The 16,941-nt window shown below is 52.9% G+C and overlaps 1 protein-coding gene across 9 annotated transcripts; it reads left to right on the top strand.

Annotated features, from left to right (window-relative positions):
• Nucleotides 1-6,272: 6,272 nt before the first annotated feature.
• On the top strand, nt 6,273-15,924 carry COPZ2 (COPI coat complex subunit zeta 2). 9 transcript variants are annotated; one of them, XR_011523039.1, is made up of 10 exons: nt 6,273-6,431; nt 7,166-7,240; nt 8,960-9,041; nt 9,584-9,675; nt 10,126-10,181; nt 10,881-10,958; nt 12,995-13,046; nt 13,604-13,642; nt 14,302-14,417; nt 15,587-15,924. XR_011523039.1 is itself a non-coding variant. In XM_070560574.1 (9 exons), the coding sequence occupies exons 1-9, from the start codon at nt 6,321-6,323 to the stop codon at nt 15,632-15,634; spliced, it is 633 nt and encodes a 210-aa protein (XP_070416675.1). In that variant the 5' UTR covers nt 6,274-6,320; the 3' UTR covers nt 15,635-15,924. The 9 variants fall into 9 exon arrangements, 3 of the variants coding, with proteins under 3 accessions (XP_070416677.1, XP_070416676.1, XP_070416675.1); XR_011523044.1 differs by lacking the exon at nt 14,302-14,417 and having other exon boundaries at nt 13,585-13,642; XR_011523041.1 differs by lacking the exon at nt 14,302-14,417 and having other exon boundaries at nt 10,768-10,958.
• Nucleotides 15,925-16,941: the final 1,017 nt, after the last annotated feature.

Here is a 16,941-nt window from a genome sequence, read left to right as displayed (position 1 = left end):
GAGTAGCAGGCACTTCGAATAGGAGCCTGCTGTTAACATAGCATTAACTGGGCTATGCATTGGTTAATCCTTAGGGAAGGAGTGGGAGACGGGTGGAGAGGTCTTTTGTTTTTGCCCACATCATCCCGTTCATTTTCTTTTGCCTCCTAACTTCAAGTATTGTATTTAAATGTGTATAATAATTATTATATGTCTAGTGAGAGAGAGATGGATCAAGACTGTATTGAGTTAAAGAATGACTGGAGGTAGTTAGAAAAAGCTTCCTGCTTAGCAGTTACACAAAGAAGGAAAAAGGAAAGACAAAGAATTACTGGCCCATTGCAAGGGCTGAGGAGAATATAGATAGAATCTCAATCAGCAGCAGGCGGGCAGGCCTGGCAGGGTGTGGGCATCCAGGATATTTATACTCCATGGTAAAGGGTAGAGATCGAAAGACTGTCTTCCACTCTGTCTAGAATTCCAATCAAGTCTGAGCAGGTGTAAACGTCCTTCTCAGAACCCACTAATTAACCTTGTAAAATCCAGGGTGTGTCCTTCTTCACCAGGAAGCCACCTTCCTCCCTTCCCCCCCCCCCCCGCCCCCGGCTTTTGCTTAGGACAGCTGTTACTGGGACAATTACCCAAGAAGCAAAAGACAGATCCCATGCTGATGTGTCATCAGTCCTGGTTTATCCATTAAATCAGACAGAGAAGACCACTGGAAAAAGTGAGCACATGCACTTGCTCCCTAAGGGAGAGGCTGAGAGCCGTCAGTGAAGCCAGGCCTTGCCCTGCCAGTGTGACTCCAGGCTGCCCAGGAGAGAAGAGAAGGCAGTGAAAAGCCAGAAAGAGGGTTCGTTCTAATGCCCAGGCACTTGGAGTCATAAAAAGAGCCAGCTAACTATACACTGAAATCCCCACTTGTCCCAGTAATACCTGTGTTGACACAGCTTCCTCCATAGGAAAAGCTATTGTTGCCACCAGCAGGCACATCCATTCTCCAGTCATCCCACAAGGATGACACCTGCCAGGAAACCCTCGGAGAAGGGGATATGAGAGGGCAGACTGGCTGGGGCTTAGATTTCTTCTGGAATAGCAGGAATTGTTTTTTCCCCTAAGGAGAAACCCAGTCTTTCTGCCATTCTTCTTGCCCATTATTTGTCCTTTCTTTAAAAATGTTTTAAATTTTGCTAATCTACAGACATATTTCTCACTCTCCAACTTCCATCTAATCCAGGGTAGTGTATTAGGTGACTGCCTGAGATTTCCTTACAGCCCTTCTGAGAGATTCTAGGATTACATCCCATCAATACTAAATGTTAGCATGTCTTGCAAGGAAATCAATTAGTTTTCTAGCTAATCCAGACATCTGGCCCCCTTTCTTACATGGTAAACATCATTAGCAAGCTTGTTACCATTAAACCATCAAAAGAGGTAAAGCTCTTCTGCAAGCCAGCCTCTTCCCTGTGCACCCCTTCCGCGGCTGTCTTAGAAGATTGCTTCTCAACCCTGGCTGCACATTAGAATTACCTGGGGTGCTTGTAAAAAATATCAATGCCCAGTCTCACTGCCGACCAATTAAATCAGAGTCTCCCAGAGCAGCCCTGGGCATCAGGATTTTGTAAAAGCTCCTCAGGTGATTCTTAAGTGCAGCCAGAGTAGAGAATCACCAGCTTGGAGCAGGAATCCAGAACAGCAGTGGAAATGCATGGCACAGACTAGCATCACCAGCTGATTTTAGGAGGCACATACTCTTTCTCAATCCTAAAATGCTCTCTTCCTTGACCGATCCAATGAAGAGACCATGTTGTTTAATCATTTTATGAAGCTGAGTTCAGCCATCCTGGAAGTCTGAACAATGTTGGGTAATTTTCTTTGTGTAGGCTCTCAGCGTGCCGTGTCAGAATCAGGGAGGCGCTATTGTGAGGTAGGAAGAGTGGGCGTTGTGGACTCAGAGCTGGGTTAAAAATCTGGCTCTGCCACTTACTAGTTGGGCCCTCCTGAGCTAAATGGAGATAACAATATACATATTCATAAAGTTTAAAAATCAGCTCCTGTGTATAAAGCCACTCATGCGTGGGTAAAGCTGAGCATGAGGTTTCTTTCTTGCCCAACTCTCCACGCACTCTACAACCTTATTATCCCAGAGAAATCCAAAGGTGTTGAAGAAATGAGAGCTGCCTTTAGGATGGTCACCTGGAAACCCATCCTGCAGACAAAGTGTAGAAGCTTTCGTTCCCTCTGGAGGATGCCAGAGGCACACGCAGCCACACCTCACATTCCACACACACCTCCCCCTCTTGACATTATAGCAGGAAGGATAAAGAGAGGCTGTTACCCAAGGGATCTGTTTCTTCTTGTCACACAAGAACAGATGCCAAAATCTTAGGACAGACAGCACAGAAATGTGGCAGCAGGAGGGTGAGTCAGAGGAAGTGGAATGGTCTCACCTCCAAGATATACCTAGACACAGAGGGGAACCCGTTTGAAGCACTTGTCTCCTGGAGACTCCAAAGGGCAGGGATGTGTGTGTGTGAGAGTTGAGGACCAATTCTGAGCCCAGATACTTCGCAGACTCCAGCTGGTTGGAGATACACATGGCCCTCCCCGACAACTGAGCACACCCGCCCTGAAGGGCAGAGAACAGGGGAACATGCAGGCTGCATTCTTTTTGAATCCAGCTCTGGCTTCCTCATTCCAGGGAGACTCCAGCTGCTGCTCTTCTACTGTACTTGCATGATTCTCAAGTGCCGCCAGGCTTACACTGGAAAGTTCTCTTGGGGTGATGCTCTGTGGAAGACACTGTCCCGACACTGTGCATGCTGAGCTTGTATTTTTACATGGAACCCCATTTAAGGGGCACCCTGGGCTAGGAGGCCTTGAGGAGGGAAAAAAGTCCTGTAGTCGCTGTTGAGGGAGTTTGGAGAGGCGTCATCTTTGGGGAAAATATCTTCCTTGAAACGTTCAACTTGAGGGCTCTGAATTTTCTTATTCACCACTGCACTTAAGATGTAGACAGGGGCCGCCTGGTGGAGTAGCCCTTAAGTTCCCGCACTCTCCTTCGGTGGCCTGTGGTTCAAAGGTTTGGATCCCGGGCTCAGACCTACACACTGCTTATCAAGCCAAGCTGTGGCAGGCGTCCCACATACAAAGTAGAGGAAGATGGGTATGGATGTTAGCTCAGGGCTAATCTTCCTAAAAAAAAATAAAAATAATACAAAAACAAAGACAAACAAAAAAAGATGTAGAGGGCCGGCCCCGTGGCCAAGTGGTTGAGTTCACCCGCTCCGCTTCAGCGGCCCAAGGTTTCACCGGCTTGGATCCTGGGCGCAGACATGGCACCACTTGTCAGGCCATGCTGAGCTGGTGTCCCACATACCACAACTAGGACCCACAACTAAAATATACAACTATGTACTGGGGGGATTTGGGGTGAAAAAGCAGAAAAACCAAAAACAGACGTAGAGAGGGGCTGGACTGGTGGCACAGTGGTTAAGTTCTGGTGCTCCACTTCAGCAGCCTGGGCTTCGGAGGTTCAGATCCCCACCGTGGACCTCACGCTGCTTGTCAAGCCACGCTGTGGTGGTGTCTCACACAAAAAATAGAGGAAGATTGGCACAGATGTTAGCTCGGGCCAATCTTCCTCACACACACACAAAAAGATGTAGAGACCATAGTGATTATAACAATACCAACTGTGGTGGTGGAGGTGGCGATGATGAGGATTTTGTGGTTCCTAAGCATCCTTCCCCGGCCTTCTCTCTCATCCCCAGACCCTCTGCCCCTCTCCAGTGCCTTCTCATCCACTCCTCCTATAACAAACTCCTCTGCCACCTCTCCCCATGGAGCCACATCACTTCCCTAAGTCCTCTGTCTTCCCAGGTCTTCCTCCCTCCCTTCTTCTGCAAGCTGACCCTTTCCCACTGTGAGGAAATGCCCCTGGAGGCTTTTTGGTACTGTCTTTATAAATATGAGCTAAAAATGTACTACCTCACAGAAATATTAAGGCATCGAAAAAATCAAACTAGTATTTTTTATAACATACTGAGCCAGCATGACCATTGACATAACTTCTGATGATCTGGAATCCAAACAAATAAAATACTGTGTCTTCCCCCTGCATCGTAGCAGATAGTGTTGATTAATGTCCACTATTATAACTCTGATAGCTGGCAAGGAAGATTCAGATGTGCCTTCTAAAACATAATAGAAAGAGGGTCAGTAGATGTTCTCAGATGTTCACATGGCTCACTCTCCCACTTCCTTCAGCTCTTTATTCAAATGTCACCTTCCTGAAGGCTTTCTCAAATGACCCTAATAAAAATGTCCTGCTCTCCCCAACCCCTCACATTTCTCATCCTCATTCCTGCTCTATTTTTCTTCATAGCACTTATCATCAACTTACATACTATTTTGTTTGTTTGTGTATTTTCTGCCTTGCACAGAAATGCATGCACACACACAAAAACATTGAATATAAGTTTGAGGAGAGTACAGATTTTGTTTATTTTGTCTACTGTTGTATCCCAGTGACTAGAATAGTACCTGGTACATGGGAAGCACTCAATAAATATTTGTCCAGCATATAAAATATGGTTTCATTGATAAGTACATTTTAATTATTATTTGTTTAAAATAGGTAGTCTGTGAATATTTATACATGATCTCCCTCATCCTGAATTCATTTATTCATTCACTTACTCAACAAATGCTTATTAAGCACCTGTCACGTGCCAGGCCCTGTTCCGGGTTCCAGGAATTCGACGGTGAACAAGACAGACACATTATCTCTGTTCTCGTAGGATTCAAAGTCTGGTGGGGAGAAGGACCACACACATTTCTAAACAAATTAGTAAAAGTAGGGGCCAGCCCCGTGGCCGAGTGGTTAAGTTCATGCACTCTGCTTCGGTGGCCCAGGGTTTCAACGGTTCGAATCCTGGGCACGGACACGGCAGCAATCGTCAAGCCATGCTGAGGCGGCATCCCACATGCCACAACTACAAATACACAACTATGTAGCGGGGGGGGCTTTGGGAGAAAAAGGAAAAATAAAATCTTTAAAAAAAATTAGTAAAAGTAGAGATTGAGAAAGGCACAATGTAAGAAATAAGCAGGTGCTGAGATAGAGAACGTGGCAGGAGAGACCTATCAAGTTAGATCTGGTGGGTGTCGGAGAGGGCCCTTTGGTGCTGAAGCCGAGACTTGAAGAATGAGAAGACTTGATAGTATCTGGCAGAGGAAAGCCCCATTCGGCAGTCATCTGGGATGAGGGCATATGGTACACGACATAAGAGGCCTTGAAGAGAAGAATGGGGAAGAAATGCTGAGTCTGAAACCTGGGTTCCACCCCCATGCAACTATGTATTAGCTGTATGATCCTGATAAGGTCACATAAACTCTGAGTTTCCCTTTTCTTAAAATGGGGGTGGGGGGAGGTGCTAATACCTACCTCACAGGTGTGGGTTATATTAAGTAACGTATATGAAAATGTTAAAGGTAAAATACATGCATGGTGTTGTTAGGGGCAAATGAGTACGTACTGTTAACTCTGTACCAACGGAGTGTGCCTTCCCCTCTGGCCTTGAGTATCCTGAAGTGAAAGCTTGGACTCTGGTACACTTAGACCAAAGAAACCAAAGCATAGCAAAGCCTGATGCCACTGGTGGAGCATTTGTGCTGCCAGGCATCTGTCTTGTTTCAGGCTGTGCCCTGTCTGTGCCTTGCAAGACTTGGGGGCAGGGGCATGGCTTCTTTCCTGAGAAGTGAGAGAAACTCTTCTGCACAGAGGGGTCTCCACAGAGCTATCCTCGTCTGCTCTCACTGCTAGAACCTGACCCTGAGACCCGAAGGATGACCTGATCTATTTGTCCCCAAGGTATCTACCTGGAGTCAAGGGACAAACCGGGGCTTTGTCTGTGTTTTCTGCTGGCCCCAAAACAGCCTGCGGACACAGGTGCAAACCAAACCCACAGGCCAGAGGGGAGGCAGAGGTGAAAGTAGGGCTGGTGCTGGGGCAAAATGAAGATGCTGAGAGTTCTGGGCTTTAAGGAAAGGAAAGAAGCCAAGGAGGAGAGGGGGAAATGAGAGGTGGGGGAAGGCGAGCTGGGTGTGGGGCGCAGGGCGGCGAGGGTGGGAAGGGAGAGTAGGGAGGGCGAGAAGGAAGGGGCCACGGGGAAAGGAAAGAAACGCACAGAGGGGGAAAGAGGGGAGGGCGCGAGGCCCGGGCCGCCGGGGAGGGGGCGGCGGTGGCCTCCGGGACGGCCGGGCGGCGCGGAGGCGGGGCGGCGGGCGGCGGGCGGCGCACGGGCGGGCGGCGCTGTCAGCGCGAGGCGGCGAGCGGAATGCAGCGGCCGGAGGCCTGGCCACGTCCGCACCCGGGGGAGGGGGCCGCGGCGGCCCAGGCCGGGGGCCCGGCGCCGCCCGCCCAAGCCGGGGAGCCCGCGGGGCTGCGGGTACGGAGCGGGGGGCGCCGGGTCCCGGGGCGGCGGGGGTGGGGGCGGGGGCAGCAACTCCCAAGTCGCGCGCCGGCGCCCGGGAACTTGGGGCCCCCGCTGGGCAGCGCGGGGCGGGCCGGGCCACGGCAGGCGAGGAAAAGTTCCTCCCGGCGCCGGCTCGCGAGGAGGCCCGTCCCGAGTCCGCGCGGGGCTGAAGTCCTGGATCAGTTCGGAGCAGTGATGAGGATTGCTTGGGGCTGGGGGTGGGCTGAGATTCCGCTGGGAGGGGGTAAGGAGTGCGGGTCCGCCCCAGCCTGACGTGCGTGCTTCTGGAGCTCCCCCCCGGGCCAGGGGGCTGGGGGCGCGCTGAGAGCGCGGGTCCAGCCTCGGCCCGGGGTCAGCTGGAAGGAGGAGGCTTGGCGCCGCTGTCCCCCCGGCCCAGGTTCTGTGATACACTCTGACTCGGGCTCTGGAGCAGTCAGTGCATGACAGAACTTGGGCCCGGACGGACCTTCTGCACCCAATGGGCACAGCGCCCACCCAGGGCCTGCAGTGGAACATCTGCCTGGCAGTGGAGCAGGCACCGGAGGTGGCCCATGTGGCACAGGGTTGGGCCGGAACCAGTTGTGGACTTTTGGAACTGGGGTCGCTGGAGCATGAGGATGGACTCCTGGGGCCAGCAGATCCCATAGAGCCAGTGACAGGGTGTCTGCCTCGAGTTGAGGGCCAACGGAGCTCTCCCCTGGTGTCAGTTGCAGGAACCTTCCCTCTACACCATCAAGGCTGTTTTCATCCTAGATAATGACGGACACCGCCTGCTGGCCAAGGTAACGTCCCCCACTCAGCGGAGGGCCCCTGAAGACACTGTGCTGCAGCCCCAAGAAGAGAAGTCCCCACCCAGCTGACTCTCCTGTCTCAGGGGACACTCCACTGTGGGCTCTGTGGCTCAGAGGGGCCCAGCTTAGACCCCTCCAAAGGTCATTCTGTCCATTCTCTTGCCTTGTCAGACTGCTGGCCCCTGAAGCAGGGAATGTGTGTAGGAGTCCTAGTCCCCAAACTCTAAGTAAGCAACCTCCACTTTTCTTCTACGCTTGGTAAACACCTAGGATTTAGTATGAGGAGTCCAAGAATTTAGAATCAGACAGGATTTTAGAGACCATCTAGTCTAACCCCTTCTTTTCACAAATGAAGAAAATGCGGGCTAGAGAAGCTAAACTGAGTTGCCTGAGGTCACAGGCATTGCTATCAGCACAGAGATCTGAACTCAGGCATTTTTGACTTGAAGCTCAGGAGCGCGGCCTTCACTGCCCCAACTATTCACTTATCTCGTATCTATCCCAGTGAACATGGCCCGGGTAAACCAAACTAGGATAATCCAGAAATAAATGTCCACAGTCGACACAATTAATGATAGGAGATACAGATGTAAACTAGCTATGAAATGCATTATAGATTTTTTGTTTGTTTGGGGCTGAAATTTTTTTGTCTTCGTGACATTCAGATGAGCTTGTCCACCACAGCAGTGGCCAGCAGGAGGCTACTAATTTGCCTGCAGATGGGCTACTAAGTGGCAAAATCCGCATCTAGAATAGTGAAAGCTGAGCTGACCACGCCTTGCCCCAGCAGATGGTCAGAGGTGGACCAGCAATGCCAAAGGCTCCAGGGCCTCCTGCCAGGGGGACCCATCCATGCTCACATTAAGAAACTGAGTCAGGGAGAGAGGCTCACCAAACTCAAACAAAAAAGCATTCATGGGGCTGGCCCCGTGGCTGAGTGGTTAAGTTGGCGCACTCCGCTTAGGTGGCCCAGGGTTTCATCAGTTCGAGTCCTGGGCGCAGACATGGCACCGTTCATCAGGCCATGCTGAGGCGGTGTCCCACATGCCATAGCTAGAGGGACCCACAACTAAAATATGCAACTATGTACTAGGGAGATTTGGGGAGAAAAAGAAGGAAAAAAAAAGAAGATTGGCAACAGTTGTTAGCTCAGGTGCCAATCTAAAACAAAAGAAAAAGCATTGATTTACTTATATAATGTGTGCCAGGACCTTTTCCTTAGATATTTAATCCTCACCATAACACTGTCTAAAGTCAGCCCATTCCTGGGGTTGAATCCCAGCTCTGCCCTTTACAACTGTGAGATGTCAGATAAGTGACCTGACTTCTTCACGCCTCACTTCCCTGTCTAGGTCACGGGGATAAGAAAGTAGCTGTTATGATTGTTACTGTTGTGATGAAGGACCCCTGGCTCTGCCATCTTTCCCATAGACTCAAGTTCGTGTAGAAACAGTGTGACCTAGGGACCACCCCAGCCCTGAGCACACCGCACATCTGCCAAATGCGCAAAGGCCTCCAAGAAATGAGGAGAGGACTCCAAAAGCAGGCCTCAAAACTCCTTCACTTTTTATGATTTTCCTTGCTTAGAATTTGTGTTTATGGGAAACAGTGAGCAGACGGGCCTAGAGGGCAGTAGAGATGGGACAAAATCCAGGGAGGCGCCAGGCTCTGTGGAATGGCGATCAGCCTTTCTTCTTCCATTTCTCATAGTATTATGATGACACATTCCCCTCCATGAAGGAGCAGATGGCCTTTGAGAAAAATGTCTTCAACAAGACCAGCCGGACTGACAGTAAGTGTCCGCCTCTTGCTTGCCCAGAACTCCCAGATGCACACCGTCGTCTTCTCCACCTGGACACACCCATCCTCGTCGGCCTCACACACCCACAGGCCATTCCCTTTTCTTCAGAGGTTCTTTTTCCTCTCCTTCCCGGCTGTTCTCCTCTTCCTTCCTCCAGGGAACCTTCACTCCCCACCCCTCTAGCCCCCCACCCCCAGCACACCTAGACTGCCCTCTTGGCAGAAGAGGCAAACTGTACTGTGGGTCCCCCACCAGCCTCGGTCTGGTCCAAGGCATTGCACGTGGTGGGAGCGGGGCAGAAGGTCAACCTTGACCTGGGTTTGTTGACTCCTCAAAGTGAGGCAATTGCTAGAAATAGAGCAGAGGGTGGGGGGAAGGACACAGAGTAGCCTAAGGGTGATGTCCGTAGTGCTAGTCTTTCCAAGGGTTCCTTGGAAAGGGAAGAAGGACACAGGGGGAGAGTCACAGAGCTGGAGAGGAGGAGGTGGGGCCAGGCAGAGGTGGCCAGAACTGAAAGCCCCCTCCACTTCTAGGTGAGATTGCATTTTTCGGGGGCATGACCATCGTCTACAAGAGCAGCATTGACCTCTTCCTGTATGTGGTGGGCTCATCCCACGAGAATGAGGTGAATTTAGGAGGTTGGGGTGACAAGGAGGGTCTGTCTGTGGGGGAATGGCTTGGAGTCGGGGGTAGAAGCTGGAGTCTGAGGCTTGCCATTGGTACCCCTCCTTCTGAGGTCCTTCTTCTGGGGACAGGGAGCAGCCAGAATGGTTCTTTCTGGGACAATGCATATCCAGGATGCCCCTTAGGTTCCTTGGGAAGCTGAAATGAAGTGCTCTGCAGGGAGCCTTTGCTCCTTTCTTAAACCCTGCTGGAGAAGGGTATGCCCTGTCCCGCAGTGGGGCACTGCAGTGCTTCCCAGCCCATACAGGGGGAGGTCAAGCTGCAGTCAGTCTCCAGCCTGTCCTCTCTGGAAAGGGACAACTGCCCATGCAGGAAGGCTCTGAGGTCTTCCTTCCGCCTTCTCAATCTCAAGCTCTCTCGTTTTCCTCTTCCCGTATCTGCCCGCCCCCAGCTGATGCTCATGTCTGTTCTTACGTGCCTGTTTGAGTCCCTGAACCACGTGTTAAGGTGAGTGAGTTCCTCTGCCTTCCATGCCCCCATCCCCCAGGACTTGATACATCACAGAGGCAGGGCCCTTCCTCCCTGCTTTTCCCCTGAAGTCCCCTCAAGACTGAGTGGAGTCAGAGCATCCTCCTCTGAGGCCCCTGCCCTTGACCTGACCACCATGATGTCACCCAGAGCAGAGCCACATGAGGGTGCGGCCAGAAAGAAGCAGCTAAGTAATTTGCCTGAGGCTACAAGCTGTTTATATCACAACAGAGACTCAGACTCAGGTTTTGACTTGAAGCTCAGGGTAGTTTTCATGGTACCCGCATTCATTCAGTTACCTGGTATCTATCTCAGTGAACATGGCCTGGGGAAACCAAACCAGGGTAATCCAGAAATAAATGTCCACAGTCGACACAATTAACGATAGGAGAGCTAAGCATCTAAACTAGCTATGCAGTGCACTGGGGTGCCATGGTGGGCGCAGTATCAATGCCCCAAGTGTGTGAGGTTGGGCAAGGGGGGCTTAAGGAAGCAGACCTGTCCTCTGCCCAGGAATGCCTTGTACAGGCACGTCCCTCACTGCCTGTAACATTCTCCTTCCCAGTGCTTGTTCGGGGAGTGGCGGGGAACGAGTGGAGGGAGAGGGTCTGCCTCACCTAGGCAGGGACCTGGCTCCTCCTGGCCACAGGGAAGCTCAGGAGCTGTGTCTGCCTTCAGGAAGAATGTGGAGAAGCGCTGGTTGCTGGAGAACATGGACGGAGCCTTCTTGGTGCTGGACGAGATTGTGGATGGCGGGTGAGGAAGGGTGCAGAGAAGAGGGGCTGGTCAGGGACGCTCACAGCGGGCGATGCCTTGGAGAGTTATCAGGTCTAGATTGCACCCAGCACATTGTTGGCTCTCTGGCCAATTTCTCCCTCCCCCAGTATATTCTTGGTAATCCCATCTCCCCATCTACTCCTGAGGATGGAAGTTGATTTCAGCATTAGCCAAAGTCAAGCAAACAAGAAAATAATGTGATGTCAAACTATGGCTGACTGTTGAATAGGCAGGGTCTGGGGGAGAAGGTTTGGTCTCCAGCACCCAGGAGAAGCAGGCAGCACAGACACCTGCCCCTCCCTGGAAGGGCTTCATTCAGGCAGAGCCCTGCTGCCTCCCCACTTCCCACTCTGAGGGCTCCCATCCAACATCACTGATGCGTGGCCTGGCCGGTTACACAATCTCCCTGAGCCTCGCTTTCCCTGTCTTTCAAATGGAGATAATGAGACTACCTCATAAGGTGTAGGGATTAAACGAGGCGATGCAGGTGAAGCTCATGGTTCTCATTGAATAAATGTTACCTGCTATTGGTATACTATTCCTGTGTATTCTTAGGAAGCTGGGAGCCCTTATGAGAAGAGTGGGTTAGTGAATTTCCATGGGGGGGAGACAATATTTAGGGAGAAAAAGAAGTTCTGGCTCTGCGGCAAAGGATAGTAGAAACTGATCACTTTAAAGACATCCACATGCACCTATCATTATATCCATTTTATAAATAATGTAAAAGGCTCAGACATTCAGGTGTCCTGCCCAAGGTCACACAGCTAGGGAGCAGAAGGGCCAAGATCTAAAACCAAGTGCGTGGTTCCAGAGATTACTCTCTCTCCTCGGCAGTGTACCACACTGCCTGGGGCCGGGGTCCTCTGGGAGACGGGTTGCGGTGGAATTACCCCCTCCTCCTTCCCTCTGTATTGACTGCCTGCTACTGCAAGGCCTTGTGCTAATGGCTGGGACCCAAAAATGAGCAGAATAAGACCAAGTTTTCTGGAACCAGACGTCTATATAATTTGGTGGAACCTCTTTGAGGAAAACACACACCCGATTACAAATACAAAATGAGGCGCAGGGCCTTGGAAGGGCCTGTGCAAGGAAGGATGTAGGCTTTATAAGCTTCCGGGTCTGCGCCACCAGAAGGCCAGCCTCTGCCCGCTGAGGAGCTCACTGTTTCCTCAAAGGAAAATCAGGGAGCGGTCAGTAGAGGCAACGCCTGAACTGGGGCCTTGACCTGGGATGCTTCTGTTTTTATCAGTTGAAGGACTCCTGGTGAGGGAGCCCGGGGTTGGGGCTGCCCCAGGGATGGGGCCTGGAAGAGGCTTTCAAAAGATGTGCGTTCACTTCCCTGGGACTGATACAGAAAAACTAGACTTCTGCCCTGGAGAGCTTGACCCGGTAAGGAGGAGCATTAGTCCCCACCGTCTCTAACGCGTCCCCAGTGACCAGCCCTCACACACACGCCCCTGCACACACCCACACGTGGCTCCATGGCACCCACTGCATCATGAAAGTGCCCACCAGCTGAGAAAAGCCTTGATATTTGGGTCTATCAGGAGGGAAGATATTCTGATTTTTGGAGTTCCATTTCTTTTGTATATAGCATGACCCTGTGGCATAAAATAACAGTGAAATGAGATAGGGACCCCAGGGGTCCTTCCTTCCCTGAGTCTGAATCCATCCCTGGATCCAGAAGGCGAAGTGAACGTTCAAGAGCTCGCAGTTTTCTGAGTCCCTGCCTTTGACACCCCGATGTTCTAGACTGCACCGCCCTCACCCCATTTCAAAGCTTTTGCCTAGTGACGACCAAGTCTGTGACCACCAGGTTTGAAGCATAGACGAATCGGAGCCGAGGGCTCTCCATGGTGAGGGCGAGTTGCCACCGGAGGAGTGTCAGCGGGAAGGTGCCCTGGAGCAGGCACGGTGGCCGCTGTGGCGAGGGAGGGAACGGGCTCAGCAGGCGGAGGCGCAAAGGGGAGGATCCTGTCAAGGATTTTCCTCCTGGTTTCTCTCTCATCTTGTAGCGTGATTCTGGAGAGCGACCCCCAGCAAGTGATCCAGAAAGTGAATTTTAGGGTAAGAGTCATCCTGCATGCCCCTCACTCCCATCTCTGCCAGGCCCTCTTCCCATCCTCCCACCTCCCGTCCTCCCTGTGCTAGGGGCTGCCACAGCCCGGATGGTGGAAACCCAAGCTCCTCTAGCAGAAGCGACCACTGGGTCGACGCACTTGTTGGGGGAGTGCAGTTTGGGGGGTAGAGTTAGTAAAAGAGCTCTCCTGTCCTCTGCCCTGTAGAATCACCAAGCCCCTCACTATCCTCCCTGGTGGGAAGTACAGTCTGGGGAAATAAATTCTCAGAGACTCCACGTGGCTGCCGTGGCCTTGAGGTTGGGGAGTGGGGGTGTAGACAGAATCTCCCTGCCTAGTTTGCCTCCTCATGTCTGGATGAAACCTCCCCTCCCATCCTTGTACCATAGATGGGCCCCGGGGGTCTGGGCTTCCACTAACGGGTGATACAGGTGTGCAGTCCTGGATCCCCTCACCACCCCCGCCCAGCCTTTTTCCTTCACCTCTCTTTCTTCACTCAATGCCCTCGCCCTGTCCTGACCACCCAGTGACACTGCTTCCCCGCAGGCAGATGACAGCGGCTTGACTGAACAGAGTGTGGCCCAGGTACGCCCCCTGTATCTGCCTTGGCCAGAAATGGGCTAGAGGGAGAAGAAGAGCCGAGCCTCCCAGGGGGACCCCATGGGGCTGTCAAGGCTGAGAAGTCAGGGCTGCGGGAGGGAAGGGATGAGGCAGTGACAGCTGTCTCTTGGAGAGAGGCACTGGAGGCTTCCAGAGTCTGCAAGGAGGTGCAGGGCTGGGTATTAACAATGCTCACCCTCCCAGCAGCCCACCTCATCTCCTGGCTTGGTGTAGTTGGATCGAAACCCGGGGTGAGCTGCCCACGCTGGAGATAGCTGGTTCACCTGTCCCCCAAAGCAACTGGGGACTTGGGCCCCTGATGCTCCCCTCAACCAGATGATACCAAATAGGAGTTTTCCTCCAGACCCTCACCCCCTGCTGCTTAGAGGCCACGCTGGAATGGTTAAGGGACCTTTAAACCTGTGACAGGGTCTAACTTTCTCCACTCACAACTTGTCACCTTGCCCCTCAGTGACCTGGCTGTGAAGAAGTCCACTCCGCCAGTCCCCTGCATGGTCCTATCTGGGGCTGCATGTGGGGCAGTGGGAGGGTCCTGAATCTGTGGCCTGACTGGTTTCCCAGCTGCACAAACTTCCTGCTTATCAGGCCGACAGCTTGACCTCCTCCGTTCTGTCTGTCCACAGGTCTCTCTGCTCAGACTAATCCTGCTTTTATGGAGCTTCCTGCCCCGGCACTAACTACCTCCTGCTGTGGCGGCCCAGGCTGCAATGGGCCTGTGCCAACACATGTGGAGCCCCAGGTGTGGTGCCCACTTTCCTGTGACTGCCCTTCGTGCTCACTCTGCCTCTCCCTTCTCCTGGTTCCCCATGCCTCCTCATAGCTCGCTCGGATGGATGGACCGCATGGCAATTTTCAGGGCAGAAAGAGGTTAGGGTGCGATGAGCACGGCAGATAAGAACACTGGCACTCGTGTGAGTCATCCCGGGATGTGTGTTTTACCTTACCACCTACAAGCTGGGTGACCTAGAGCAAGTTACTCAACGTCTCTGGGCCTCATAATCACAGGACACTCCTCATAGAGTTTTTATGAGAATTAGATGAGCTATGCATGGAAAGCTCTTGCACAGCTCCTATTTTTCTAAAGGAGGAAAGAATGAAGACATAGCACTTTTAATGGAATTCTTGAGAAAAAAACAAGGAAGTTGCAGGTAGTGAATGGGAGAGGAAATGAGGAGAAAGTTAGATTCTTGCTAGAAGTGGGAGAACCCCAGGGCCAGGCTGTCCCTGAGAGAGGAGGAAGACTGCAGGTGGAAGGGACATACAGTGTGGGACTGACCTTCTTTGGAAGGGAATGAGGCTTAATGGCGGGAGGGACAGAATGAGGCAGAGCCCTGGGGTCCCCGCCACATTGGCCTTGCATGGATTTGTGTCGACATGGGACTGAGGCTGTTTCCTCAGCAGGATGTGAGCGTGAACACATCTGAGTGCAGGTATCCAGAGGCAGCATCTGGCCAGCCACCTTTGCCAGCTGTGCCACGTCAGCAGTGGGTTGGGGTGGGGTGTCAAGGACGCACTGCCAGCCAAGGCCAAAGCTGGGGGTTTGCTGAGGTGTCTGGGCACAGGAATTGTCAGGCCTGGGCATCTGCCTGGACGTGGCACTGTGGGCAGCTTGCATGGCACGGGTGGAGGAGACAGGGCTGCTGCCACACCCAGGGCTGCAGATGCAGGAACAGGGCTGGGCAGGCTGGAGCCTGGGCTGGCAGCTGGCTGCAGCCAGTTTGGGCTGCTCTTTCGTTTGATGACCTGGCCCCACTTAAACTAGGCAGAGATGAGCTGCTGCCACCTAGTGACCAGGGGCTGCAGGGACACTTAGAGAAGGTGGGCTGTAGCCCTCCCCCTCACTGCAGTGTTAAGGCGCTTGACATTCCCCCCAATTCTTTCTCTCAACCTTCCACCCCCCTCCTCCAGGTTCTTCAGTCTGCCAAGGAACAAATTAAATGGTCATTACTGAAATGAAGACTGTGCATTCAAGGCTCCTTACCCCCTGACCATTCCCCTAATCCTGGCAAAAGCTCCAAGACCCCAGGGGACAGGAGCCATCCCTCTATGTCCCCAGTCCTCCCAGAACTGCCTCCCGAGGTCTGCGGGCAGGACTCTGAGATGCACAGGTTTGGCTTCAGCACTGAGTCACCCCTTCTCCCTGCCCTGGCTTGTCCCTTGGGCCATGAGAACCAGCTGAGCTGCCTTAACTCAGACCTTAGGCATCCTTGGCCCCAGAGCCCTAATAAACCTGCTTTTGTCTCCTGCTGATGGTGTCCTTCTCTCTTGGCCTGGGAAGTGTGTGTTTTGATAAGGGCTCCTGCACTCTCTTCGGCTCATCTCCAGGATGCCCAGTACCAGGGCATATCCTTGTGGTTGTGTGACTGGGGAGAGGGGTGGGCCAGAGGAAGGGGGTGATTTAACACAGCGAGGGGGTGCGACACTGACACCACGGGGTCCCACATGTGGGAACAAAGACTGAGGATGATTGTGTGACATCGTAAAAGAGTAATAATGGGAGGAATGGCACATATTCGAGGAAAAACAGAGCAAAAGATGGCGCACACACGGCGGCCCCGCTGGAGAGTCTTTGAGTCACTGTTTCCATTCCCAGCCTCCAGAAGGGAAGGGCATAAGCCTTCCTCAGCACAAACTGAGGAAGATCACGCCTGTTTTTCTTGGCATGCCCGGGACCACGGGAATCCTGTACTGGCATATACCCTGGGCACTAGAGCCCTGCAAGCTTGCCCTGGGGGCCCGGATGCTAGAGGAGAGGAAGCATCGGCCAGCCCCCACCGTGCCTGTGTGTCCAGAGCACGCAGTACGGTCCAGAGGGGGTGAAGAATTGCAGATCCGGAGGGAGAGAAGGGAGGAGGGGGATCCCGGGGGCAAACGGGAAGGATGGAGCGACTTTCTGAGCGACGCGACTCCCCTTCTCTCTCCCCGTCTCAGAACTCCTCATTTCTCCCTGTCTTTCTGTGACGCGTACACTTTCTGCGTCTCTGTCCAGAAGTCACGGAGCGTGTCTAACGTTTCGTCTCCGAACAGCAACTTTTCCTTGATCCCTTGCTAACCACACCCTGCGGTCCACGCTCCACCCCGGCCCCGCCCCTCGCTGGCGCCAACTGCTGCAGGGAGCCCCGCCCCCGGACCGCATCCGCGATCCTATGGCGCCACCTGGCGGGAAATGCGCTCCCTCCGGGTCCCGCTCTTACTAACTCCGCCCCTAGGGCGGGACCGAGCCTGGTTCCTGAGTGTTCCTCGCCGGCCCCCAACACCCACGA

This window comes from Equus przewalskii, chromosome 10 (genome assembly GCF_037783145.1).
Source record: "Equus przewalskii isolate Varuska chromosome 10, EquPr2, whole genome shotgun sequence".
Classification (NCBI taxonomy): Eukaryota; Metazoa; Chordata; class Mammalia; order Perissodactyla; family Equidae; genus Equus; species Equus przewalskii.
This window is presented reverse-complemented; position numbering and strand designations above follow the sequence as displayed.